Source organism: Acytostelium subglobosum, assembly GCF_000787575.1.
Source record: "Acytostelium subglobosum LB1 DNA, scaffold: scaffold1, whole genome shotgun sequence".
NCBI classification, from domain to species: Eukaryota; Evosea; class Eumycetozoa; order Acytosteliales; family Acytosteliaceae; genus Acytostelium; species Acytostelium subglobosum.
In genome coordinates this window covers 1415380-1427238 of record NW_012236531.1, presented here as the reverse complement: position 1 = coordinate 1427238, position 11859 = coordinate 1415380, and the positions used below count along the sequence as shown (strand labels likewise).

The window sequence follows — 11859 nt, the reverse complement described above, 5'->3', positions numbered from 1 at the left end:
ACAGGACAACAAGTGAATGTTCTTGTTATGGATAGTTGATGGTGTTGTTGTTAAACTTGAATGATTGAATGATTGAATGAATGATAATGAGATGGAAGCAGGGAGAAGGAATGAAGGAATGAATGAAGGTAGATAGATGGATTGGTGATGGTGGATGGATGGGATATCCGCTTGTGGTAGGATGATGTTAACGCTCTATTTCTAGTTTATGATGGTTCGGTCATGATGGAGGAGGTACTAGTCGGCTGGCTGGTCCAGGTCAAGTCCCCAGTACCAGCTCCATCACAGACACACGCGTGGGCTTGCGCTTGCTTGCTTGCTTGCTTGATCGCTTCAGGACATCTCTCTCCGCTCTCACACTGCCGACTCAACTCACCTCACCTTGTCCACAGTTGTAGTGTCCTTACCCTGCCATGGATGTGGTAGTGTGATGGTAAGTCTGGAACAAAGTAAATGAAACAAATGAAATATGTTGACGACACACGCCCACAAATGTTGACGCGACATGCTTTTCGGGCATGACATCAACATTTTTGGGTCACTCACTCACATCATCATCCCCCACCAGCTCACAAAGACGGGCTTCGCACGAAACCAAGCGGGACCCGCCAAAGTTAAAAAGTTCGTCCTGCTTCATTGTTTTTTTTCTATTTTCTTTTTTTTTTTTGTTTATTATTTGAGGTGTAACTCATCACAACAACAACAACAATCGACTGTTCTCACGACGATTCACTGTCTTGGGATCCATCAGGTGATGCGGATGGTACTGAACGACCCATGCGATGCGCTACAATCACATTCGAGCTGGGTCTGGGTTTAGGGAACTGGAATGTGGTGAATCATCTAAATGACGGTGCGATTCCGCCCTTTACTAATCACTTGATCGAACCAAGGATTAGTGGGGGAGAGAGGCAGATACCTTGGATGTGATGCCAGCCCTCAACAAATTTGTATGTTATGTAGTGTGGGATTTATCATCAAGCGACAAATACAAGTCGTGTAACCCGGGGACTTAAGTGTTCCACCGATATTGGGTTTGGTGACTGATGATGATGATGATTGATGTGTGGTTAGGACGAAAAAGTGTTTAATCTTTCAGTTTAGGCAAGGTCAACAATCCATGGATTGAATGATTTAATGGTAATGGTATGGATTGTTAATATTGATCGCCGGCGTGAATCATCCATGTTCGAGAACAAACAATCATGTCGATGCTGGATAGTGTTTATTTGAATGAGTCTGTTATAATATGGATATACATTGTGTTTGATTGATTGAATGAGTCGAAGGGATGGATGAATGGATGGTAAATATTACAATGAATTGTGATTGATAGTTTGATTGAAGAGTGAGTGCAAGACCTGAGTTGGCACGTCGACTTGACTTGGTGCCCCAACCCGACACACACACACACACACACAGGCTCAATCATTCGGAAACTAACTCGCGAGTTAACTAACACCCGCTGACAGTGTCGATGGTGTCGTAGTAGGACTGCCAGAGTGCGTCGATTGCTAGACAGGCAGTGCCTCCACCACGCTTGTACTGTGAGTACATTCGGTTGATGTCTCCAATGCAGATGTACTTGGTCGCCTCGGTTGGCATGGACGCAGCCCACTTGCTGTGATCCTTGGTGTACTTCCACGAGACGGTGTTGCCATCGCGCTCCTTGATCTGCAGCGTCAGACTGTTGACGCTGTCGTACTTGTACTCTGGCTTGCAGAATGATGGCATGATGGTGCTGTTGGCGCCAATGCGCCATGATGTCACCACCATGTTCTGGTCGAGACGTGGCTGCACCAGCTCCTCGTACAGATCGTTGTTCCATTGCAGGTTCTTGTAGAACACGGACAGGGCCTGGCCGCCAATGGACTTGAGGGTGGCTGCGCTGCCTGTGGCCGTCGACTCGTAGCCACCGCTGAGGAAACTGTCGAGTTGGGAGAGTGGCAGGGTCATGCCCGTGGGCACCAGCGAGCTGTAGGCGTATGGCCTGTTGACGTAGAGCGTCTGGACGATGGCGTCAAACTCGGACGAGCCATAGGTGACGCATAGGAACGACTGGCCGTTGACGTGGCCGCTCTCTGGGTAGCCGTAGCCGCCCTTGTGTGGGTCGGTCGGGAATTGGGGCACGCTGTGGATGAGCCAGAATCCCTGGCTGTCAGAGAAGCCGATCACGCCCTTGGAGTGAGCGTAGGAGCTGGGCACGGATATGCCCGTTGGCTGGTCATTGTACATTAGCCAGAGGTATGGGTTGGACTTGGTCTCAGTCTTGTACAGTGGCTCAAGAGTGTAGGACAGCGCGTTGGTCTCGTTCAGGAAGCGAGTGGACATGACCAGTGCGGGGCTTGTGGCATCAGCATATGAGTAGCCCACTCCATTATGTGCTGGTGAGTTCTCTGGCTCTGTCTTGATTGGTGGCTGCTTAGAGATGACCCACCAGTCCACTGGCTGGCCATCCTCATTCATACAACCCAAGTTGGCTGCGTGTGTTGAGGCCAAGGCCACGATCAATATGACCAACACCAACTTCATCATCATAATCTCTGTATCTGTATGTTTTATTAAGTATATGTATGTATGAGTATGTATGATGAATGAGTTCTATGTATTAGTGTGGCTCAAGATGATCACACAGATTACTAATATCTCTCTGATGCTTTGTGGTCCTATGTGCCTCGTTGATCGGGGGTAGGGCCTTGTCTTTCGCACCTTTTGGAAATTTCTGTGTGTGGTCGTTTTTTTGATCAGAGCGGTCCTTTGCAGTACCTCACACCAAAGTAACAACGATCTTGGCAGGGACAAAGACCAAAGGGGGTTTGGACAAGATCAATCATGTGGCTTCCAAGTGGCTTTGACACACCTGCAAGTCTAAGGTTGATGGTAATAACCTTGAACAAGGTGTGCTGAGTCTTTGATTGATTGATTGATTGATTGATTGAATGATTGATTGATTGAGTGTCGCGACACATACTCACATAATGATCATTGAGTAGGTCGTCCATGTTTTATTCTTTCTGCTACGCCTTGACCTGCAGCGCGACCTGTTGTCCAGGCCCAGTAGAAGTTGAAGCCACCTATTCGACCAAAGACATCAAGTAGCTCACCAGCGATGAATAGTCCAGGTACTGTCTTGCTCTCCAGAGTGCGGTGATCAATGTCTCGCAGTGATACACCACCGCCAGTGACCTCAGCCTTTCTATATCCTTCATGTCCACTGCACTGTAGCTGGTAGGCGGCCAGCGACTCCACCAACGCCTTCCTATCCGCCTGTTTCAGCTCGCATATCTTGGTGGTGCCAGACACACCCAACTCGGCAAGGAGCGCGTCGACGAGTCGCGAGGGCAAGAACTGACCGATGCGATTGGCCACCATCATGTTCTGTCCGCCATACTCTGTGGTCTCGTTGGCCAACCTTCTTGCCCACACGTCTCGCGTCTCGCCATCGAATGATACAATCAACTTGGGCACGACTAGTTGTTGCGACTGTTGTTGAGCCAAAGTTAGCGGTTGGACAATGTGATGTGATAGATCCAGGACCGAGGGTCCGCTGAAGCCTTTGTGTGTAAAGACCATGCCAGATCGATTGGACACTGCGTTGCCACACTTGAGCTCGACGTTCAAAGAGACTCCACGCAAGTCATTGATGCCGCCAGGATGTGTGCCAGTGAGTGGTGTCAGCGCGGCGTAGGTCGGGTGCACTGTATGTCCAAGACGTGAGGCGATGCCATAGCCGCGACCATCTGTGCCCACCGCGGGAAAGGACAGGCCACCACTCGCCAGCACCACAATATCCGACCGCAGTTTGAAGTGTTGTTGAGTGTCCTTGTCTGTCGTACCAGTGATTGTGAAGCCGCCAAAGTCGTCCTCGGATGTGTCGGCGACGATGTTGTTGACACAACGATCATACTGGACCTCGACTCCTAATTGTTGACATCTTTGGAGCAGTAGATCACGTACATCCCTTGCCGAGTTTGACTCGGGGAAGTACTTATTCGAGCCTTCCTCCAATGCGAGTTGCAGTCCAATCTCGGAGGACAACCATTTATGACAGTCTGGTACGTTCCAACTATTCAATATCCTCCTGCATATATTCATGTCCTCACTGAAGTAGTCCTTCTTTATATCCACGACCTTTGGGAGTACTGTTGATTATGTTAGTCATTCATTCATCCAACTCATCTCGTTCGTTCATTAACTCGCTCGCTCACTCACCATTGCATCTCGACCCGCCAGACATCAAGATCTTCTTGCCAGTCTCACTCTTCCTCTCCAACTATATACGATCATTACATTGTTAGTCAACATCCAACATCCAACATCCAATATCCAACTCAATCATACTTACAATCCTTATGTTGACACCAGGTATGTTTAACGCTTTCAACTGCCTCGCGGCAAAGTAGCATGATGCTAGACCAGCCGCACCTCCACCAATTATAGAGACCACTACATTCTTCTTGGACATGATGACGAAATTATCATCTCATCTTGATACTTGATACAGTGTAGTGTGTTTGTAATGTCCAAATGAGGGCTACAGACTAAACCGACCGAGTCAACCCTCAGTTGGATGAATAGTCAACGTTTAGTTTATGGGATTAGGGTGAGAACAACACGACTCGATTTGGTTTAGTTTTTTTTCTTTTTTCTCACTTTGGTGAACATAAATGCACGACCTTCTCACACATCAATGTGTCTCCTTCATTCAATCATTCAATCAATCAAACATTACACAATATAATATAATATATAATATAATATAGTGTATTGATCAATTTATAGACAATCATGGCTGATACAGAGAATACTACAACTACAACTACAACAAATCAACCTGCTGCTGCTCCAGCTGTACACTTTGCACCAGCTGTTGTAGCAGCACCAGCAGTCGCTAAACCAAAGGCACAACTGATGGTCCAGGATCTAAAGACATTGGATGTTTCAACACTCACTCCACTGTCTCCAAACGTCATCAGCAGACAGGCAACAATCAACATTGGTACCATTGGACACGTAGCTCACGGAAAGAGTACCGTGGTCAAGGCCATCTCTGGTGTTCTTGTAGGTATCAACAGCGACAGAGATCATTATGATAATTATGAGGATGATGAAGACAACAACAGCATTAGCGACAACATACACAGGGTCATGGAACACCAATCACTCACTTATACTCAATCACTCAATCACTCAATCAATCAATCAATCAAACATATTATAGACTGTTCGTTGGTCTACAGAGTTCAAGCGTAACATTACTATCAAGTTGGGTTACGCCAATGCTAAGATATACAAGTGCGAGAACCCAGAGTGCCACAGACCAGGATGCTACAAATCGTACAGGAGTAATACTGAGGACGAGCCAATGTGCGAGCGCCCCAACTGTGGCGGCAAGATGAAGCTGTTGCGTCATGTGTCTTTCGTCGACTGTCCAGGTCACGACGTGCTCATGGCCACAATGCTCAACGGTGCCGCAGTCATGGACGCCGCAATGCTGCTGATCGCCGGTAACGAGTCGTGCCCACAGCCACAGACGGCCGAGCACATTGCCGCCATTGAGATCATGAACCTGCGCAACATCATCATCCTGCAGAACAAGATCGACCTCGTCAAGGAGGCCGCTGCCAAGGAGCAGTATGGACAGATTCTCAAGTTTATTCAGGGTACCGTCGCCGAGAACGCCCCGATCATCCCCATCTCTGCACAGATGAAGTACAATATCGATGTCATTTGCGAATATATCGTCAAGAAGATCCCCATCCCCGTGCGCGACTTCACCTCGGACCCTCACCTCATTGTCATTCGTTCATTCGATGTCAACAAGCCCGGCGCCAAGGTCGACGAGCTCAAGGGTGGTGTGGCCGGAGGCTCCATCATCAAGGGAGTGCTGCGCGTTGGCGACGAGGTTGAGGTGCGTCCCGGAGTCATCACCAAGGACTTTGACGGCCGCATGCGCTGCGCGCCCCTCTTCTCCAGAATCATCTCGCTGTACGCCGAGGAGAACGACCTCCAGTACGCCGTGCCAGGTGGTCTGATCGGTGTCGGCACCAAGATCGACCCAAGTCTGTGCCGTGCCGATCGTCTGGTCGGCCAGGTGCTGGGCTCAGTCGGCAAGCTGCCTGAGATCTTCATTGCGCTGGAAATCAACTTCTTCCTGCTGCGTCGTCTGCTCGGTGTTAAGTCCGAGGGTGGCGAGAAGCAGAGCAAGGTTCGCAAGCTGCTCAAGGACGACACGCTCATGGTCAACATTGGTTCGACGTCCACTGGCTGCCGTGTCACGGCCGTCAAGCACGATCTGGCCAAGCTTGCTCTTCTGTCCCCAGTGTGCACACAGGAGGGTGAGAAGATTGCTTTGAGTAGACGTGTCGACAAGAACTGGCGTCTGATTGGCTGGGGTACCATCACCAAGGGTACTCTCATTGAGAAATAATAATTTTTAATTATTAATTAGTTTAAAGAATAAATTAATATATCATTCAATATTAATTAATTAATTCCCGAGGTAATTATATTATAGTCCTTTCCATCTTATTGACATTCGTTTGACCTTTGTTGTCACACGATCATTCCATTCTCAGTTCCATCTTGTTTGATCATGCAACCCATTTTGGAATGAAGACACTCCATTCTCAAATAATTACACAAGAGAAATCTGATAAAGTGTTGCATTCTCCAAGATCATTTATTCATTCATTCTGCAGAATACAAGGTGATAAACAGAGAGATAGATATAACATATCGATCAACATATATATAACATACCAACACATAATACCAATTTACTTACATACTTAATATAATATATAATGTCAACAACTACAACTACATCAACAACTTCAACTTCATCCTCTTCATCAACTTCAGAGGGAGGAGCAAGTGGTGGTAGTGGAGGTCAACGACAACCAAAGCCTCAACAACAACAACAACAACAACGTCAGAAGGCACCAAAGGAACCTAAGAAGGCTCCAGCTACTGGTGCTGCTTCACAACAACCACCTGCAGCGGCAGGTGAACAACCACAGAAGAAGCCACAAAGAGATCAGAGAAAGCCTCGTGATCCAAAGGATCAAAAAGATCAAAAGGATCAAAAGGAGCCAAGAGAACCAAGAGAGCCAAGAGGAGAGCCAAAGACATCAACAACTCCATCAAAGGATGGCTCAGCGAATAAGAGAGGAGGTGGACATAATCACAATCAACATCAACATAATAGCAAGGCATCACATGCTCATGCCCATGGTCACTCAGTTGTAGATCCTCAAAAGAGTGCAGCAGTGTTAGACAACTCATTACAGACTATCTTGCGACTAGACCGATTCCCCATTCAGGAGAGACACTGCATCCTCTGTTGTGATCCAATCGTCTTCTACTCCATCGGAGAATGTGACCATACCGAGGTGTGCTCACTATGTATCCTACGTCAAAGAGAGCTATACAAGGACAACAAGTGTTGTATGTGCAAGGTAAGTCTGTTCATGATGACATGACATCACAAGATCACGAGACTGACCATCAATAGACCGAGATGAAACAAGTGATCTTCACTCAAAAGACAGATATCAAGTATGCTCAGCTCGCACAGGGCCAGCTGTCACTGAACCGTGGCCTCAACATCCTATTCGACAATCCTGACTTTGAAGAGAGTGTTGCATCTCTCTGGCAGTTCTCCTGTCGTCTCTGTGAATCCCAACCATTCGAGTCTCTCAAGAAGCTTGAGATACATATGCGAGCCGAGCATTCAAGATGTTATTGGTATGTTGTTGATCCTTCTGGAATCATTCCAATCACTCAATCACTAACCCAATCACTAACTCAATCAATCTTAAAGTGAGATATGTCTGAATGATAGAAAGGTGTTCCTGCCTGAGCAGGACTTGTATGATCCAAAGTACATTCCTCTGCATCTTGCCGAGTGGAATGGAGGCGCTGGTGAGGTGAAGAAGGGCAAGAAGGGACATCCCGTATGCAAGTTCTGTGACAGGTACTTCTACGGCGACGACCACCTCTATGAGCACATGACCAAGACCCATTTCACCTGCTTCCTCTGTGAGAAGGTGGGCGTGCTCTACCAATACTTTAAGGACTTTGCCAAGCTGAGGCGTCACTTCATCGACGAGCACTTCCCCTGTGACCATCCCGAGTGTGTCGAGAAGCGATTCATTGTGTTCCCCGACGAGATCACCTTGAAGCAGCACTCGATCTCCACGCATCTCGACACGACCAACATGTCCAAGGTACAGATCCGCCAGGCCACTCAGATCAACCTCAACTTTACTCAGAACTCGCGAATCTCACAACAACAGCCGCCTGCATCTTCGTCGTCTTTGTATTCTTCTACTTCCTCCTCCACCCCATCCAGGTCGACAACAACGACATCGACCACATCAACAACATCAACTACATCCACCGCGCCCGTCAATGATAACAACTTTGCCGAAGAGTTCCCTGGACTATCATTGTCGACCGCCACCAACACCAGCTCAAGCTCGTCGTCATATCCCTCGGCTAGCTCAGTCGTGGCCAGCAGGTTTGGCATCAGCAGCGCACCAAAGGCCTTCAATCCAGGCTTTGTCAAGCAGGAGAGACAGCGGCAGTTGACCCAGGAGGAGATCGACCAGAAGAATAAGCAGCTGATCGAGAAGATTCAGACGATGTTGAACGATAAGCAGTTCGCCGTGTTCAAGACCATCTCTGTGGAGTTTAGGAACGGACGCACCGAGGTCAACGAGTACTACACACAGTTTGTACAGCTGTTTGGCAAGACCAATGCCAACACCATCTTTGATCAGTTGGTCGAGTTGCTCCCGGACGAGTCGAAGCGCGACTCTTTGGTGCAGCTGCACAACTTCATGAAGCACGTCGAGGAGCAGTATCCATCGCTGGCATCCAAGCCCTCAAAGAAGAAGGACGGAAAGAACAAGACGGAGCAGGCCAACATCTGGTCGACGTCGTCCTCTCAGACCATGCAGCAGGTCAAGAAGGGACCAGGTCTCAACGTGTCCACCAAGCCCCTACACACATTTGTGGTGTCATCCACAACATCCACCGCACCATCGCCCTCCAACTCGATGGCGTCAAAGATTAGCAAGAGCACTTCGACCAAGAACTCCACTTCTAGAGCTCCAAGAACCTCTGGCAGACTGCCAGGAGACGACGAGGACGACGAGATTGAGTACCCATCGCTATTGGGTGTGGGCGTGGGCAACTACTACCCATCGGGCACAACCTCCACCACCAACTTCTCCAAGATCGCCATGGAGGCCAACAAGCCACCACAACCAACCGCAGCGCCACTTCGCTCAATGCAAAGACCCAAGGAAGATGACTTCCCCTCTCTTCCCGGCTCAGACAAGCCACGTCCCAAGCCAGCACCAGCTGCGCCCAAGGCAGCAGCTCCATCCGGACCACAGTTTGTTCAGAAGTATGTATCTCACTCACATGTGATTGATTGAGATGACTAACCATCCACTCAATTACAGGGGAAAGAAGATTGTATTGAAGTTCTAAACGAACGATTTGGAACAACCAAATCAACTCGATCACGATCACCTTGGCGAATAAACATTGATATAGACTAAGCAACGTGCTATCCACCTTGCGACACCAACAGAGATTGATTGATTGATCGATTGATTGAATGGTTTATCTTGTCTTTTTATCGCCAGTGGATGATGATGAAGATGAAGAAGAGGATGATGATGGAGTGGATACACCACGCTCGCGCTTGCTCTCAAAGAGATGCTTGATGTGTCGCCATTCGTTGTCCCATGTGTTTTCAGCTCTCTTGGCGCGCAGGTTCTCGCGGAACTTGTTGAGCTTGGTCGATGGATAGTCGGCAAAGTCGTCAAAGAAGAACTGTGCCAAATCAGAGCTGTCATTGAACACGCGACCATTGACACCTGTCTGCACCAGCTCGTCCAGACATTGGAAGTCGACAGCGTAGCATGGCACGCAGCATCCAAACATGTCGACCACCTTCATGGGCAGGTCGCAGCCCGACGATGATCGGTGCAGTGATACGCCCACGTCGGCACAGCCCAGTAGTTTGGGGTAGTCCTCCGATGCCAGCCATACGGTGATCACATGGCAGTGTGTGAGGTTGAGCTTGGCGATCTCGCGCTCATAGTACTCCTTCTGAGGGCCTTTGCCCGTGATGAAGAATAGGATGTTTGGACGACGTCCCTCTTCGATGCGGTTCAGCTTGCGGTCATACTCGACTAGCGCGCTCAACAGTATCGAGAAGTCTTCGTCTGGCGTCCAGCTTGTTGAGGAGATTGCCAGGGCGGTCCTGGTTTGTGTTGAGCCCTTGGCAGTCTGTAGGGCGCTGTCAATGAAGCGAACGTCCTTCTCAGCCGTGATCTTATACTTGTCCTTGAACAGCTTGACAAAGTCCAATCGTTCCTTATCAGTCATATACATGAATATAGGTGCTGGTTTATCATGCAGCACGTATGTCTGGCCTCTGAATTGATTGATTGGTGATTGTAAGTTAGTAAGCGAAGGAGGGAGAGGGTGAGACGACACATACTGTAGTCCCCATTCCTTGACAAGCTTGTTCTTAATGGCTTCAGTGACAAAGAGATGGGCATAAGCCTTCTTTCCAAAGGTCTTCTCGATCCTGGATGGGATTGAATGAATGAATGAGTGAGTGAGAGCATGAGGAGCTATCGCGACCAAATACCACCCTACCATTTGGCCAGACGAATGATCGGATGTGTCTCAGACTTGCGAATGGATAGTTGGAGTAGTGTGTAGCCAAGGTTGTGCCAGTCAATGATTAGACGCACAGAGCGCAGCGAACAGACGATGCGGAGTACGAATATGGTGGGGATAGCAGGTGGAGACTGCACTATAACAGTATGTAGAGGTCGTGGCACAACAAACAGTAGCTGCCACATCAACTGTATGATCTGGAACATCACCTTGAGTGCTGCCAACACAGGCCATAGTATAGAGACGCGTAGCTTCTCGGACATTGCGGGGAATGCACGTAGAGAGTGTATCTTTATACGATCATTGTTCACAATTGTTGGATGAGGTATCGATTCGTTGTAACCAATGATCGACACCTTTGTGTTTGGCAACTGAGCGATTGACAGTGCATGATATTGCATGCGAGGTGATCTTCCAATGTCACCTAGGACGACCACTGCAACATGACCAGTTGCTTGTTCATTCTTGTTGGATGTTGCCATCCTAAGTATGTAAGTGAGTTATCTGTATATAATTGAGCAGGTGAATGAATGAATGAATGAAGTTCACTAAACAATGATTCATCAAAGTGAGTGTGTGAGGAGTCAAGGGTCGAGGGTTGAGGGTTGGGTTCAAGGGTTCGAGGGTTGCGGGTCGAGGGTAAGTGATGACGCATGGCCTACCTAGGATACCAACAATCAACATCAAAGGGGCACAAAAGATATTAAGTCATGACACTGACTAACAAACAAACAAAAACAAACAAACAATTGTCATTCTACAACCATGAACATTGAGCCCATTCACCGATGTAGTAGTTGATCACCCATTATCATTGATAAACAGGGCCTATGTTGACACAACACCTGGCCAAGATGAAGATTAATGATGGAATGAATGCATGAAATGAAGTGAACAAATCGATATTCTCATTGAGTGTTGTTGTACCTTTGGAGAGATCTAAAGAACAATAGTGTGGCACAGGGTAGTGATCAGCGAATCTGGACCACTCTGCAAACGATGGATGAATTGGATAGCTGGGTTAGTTGTGGAAGGCCAACAACAAATATCAAGGTTTTGAGGTGGCTCATCAAACAGCAAAAACTCAAGTATTCACTCATACACAACTAGTAACACTTCCCGCATTCGTGTGTCATCAATCAATCACTT

The 11859-nt window shown here is 48.0% G+C and overlaps 5 protein-coding genes across 5 annotated transcripts; 2 read left to right on the top strand and 3 right to left on the bottom strand.

Annotated features, from left to right (window-relative positions):
- Positions 1-1455: 1455 nt before the first annotated feature.
- On the bottom strand, positions 1456-2535 carry SAMD00019534_005840 (hypothetical protein; the record flags this gene model as incomplete). The annotated part of the gene is made up of 1 exon (XM_012904017.1): positions 1456-2535. One exon carries the CDS (start codon positions 2533-2535, stop codon positions 1456-1458), a length of 1080 nt encoding a protein of 359 aa, XP_012759471.1.
- Positions 2536-2982: 447 nt separating this feature from the next.
- SAMD00019534_005830 (hypothetical protein) lies at positions 2983-4465 on the bottom strand (the record flags this gene model as incomplete). Its single annotated transcript, XM_012904016.1, has 3 exons — positions 2983-4142; positions 4213-4273; positions 4346-4465. 3 exons carry the CDS (start codon positions 4463-4465, stop codon positions 2983-2985), a joined length of 1341 nt encoding a protein of 446 aa, XP_012759470.1.
- A 323-nt stretch (positions 4466-4788) lies between these two features.
- SAMD00019534_005820 (hypothetical protein) lies at positions 4789-6430 on the top strand (the record flags this gene model as incomplete). The annotated part of the gene is made up of 2 exons (XM_012904015.1): positions 4789-5061; positions 5222-6430. 2 exons carry the CDS (start codon positions 4789-4791, stop codon positions 6428-6430), a joined length of 1482 nt encoding a protein of 493 aa, XP_012759469.1.
- Positions 6431-6806: 376 nt separating this feature from the next.
- On the top strand, positions 6807-9504 carry SAMD00019534_005810 (hypothetical protein; the record flags this gene model as incomplete). The annotated part of the gene is made up of 4 exons (XM_012904014.1): positions 6807-7460; positions 7517-7749; positions 7826-9418; positions 9477-9504. 4 exons carry the CDS (start codon positions 6807-6809, stop codon positions 9502-9504), a joined length of 2508 nt encoding a protein of 835 aa, XP_012759468.1.
- Positions 9505-9642: 138 nt separating this feature from the next.
- SAMD00019534_005800 (hypothetical protein) lies at positions 9643-11204 on the bottom strand (the record flags this gene model as incomplete). Its single annotated transcript, XM_012904013.1, has 3 exons — positions 9643-10459; positions 10526-10615; positions 10687-11204. Coding segments are annotated over 3 exons (1425 nt in total), but the record flags the coding sequence as incomplete, so codon positions are not given.
- Positions 11205-11859: the final 655 nt, after the last annotated feature.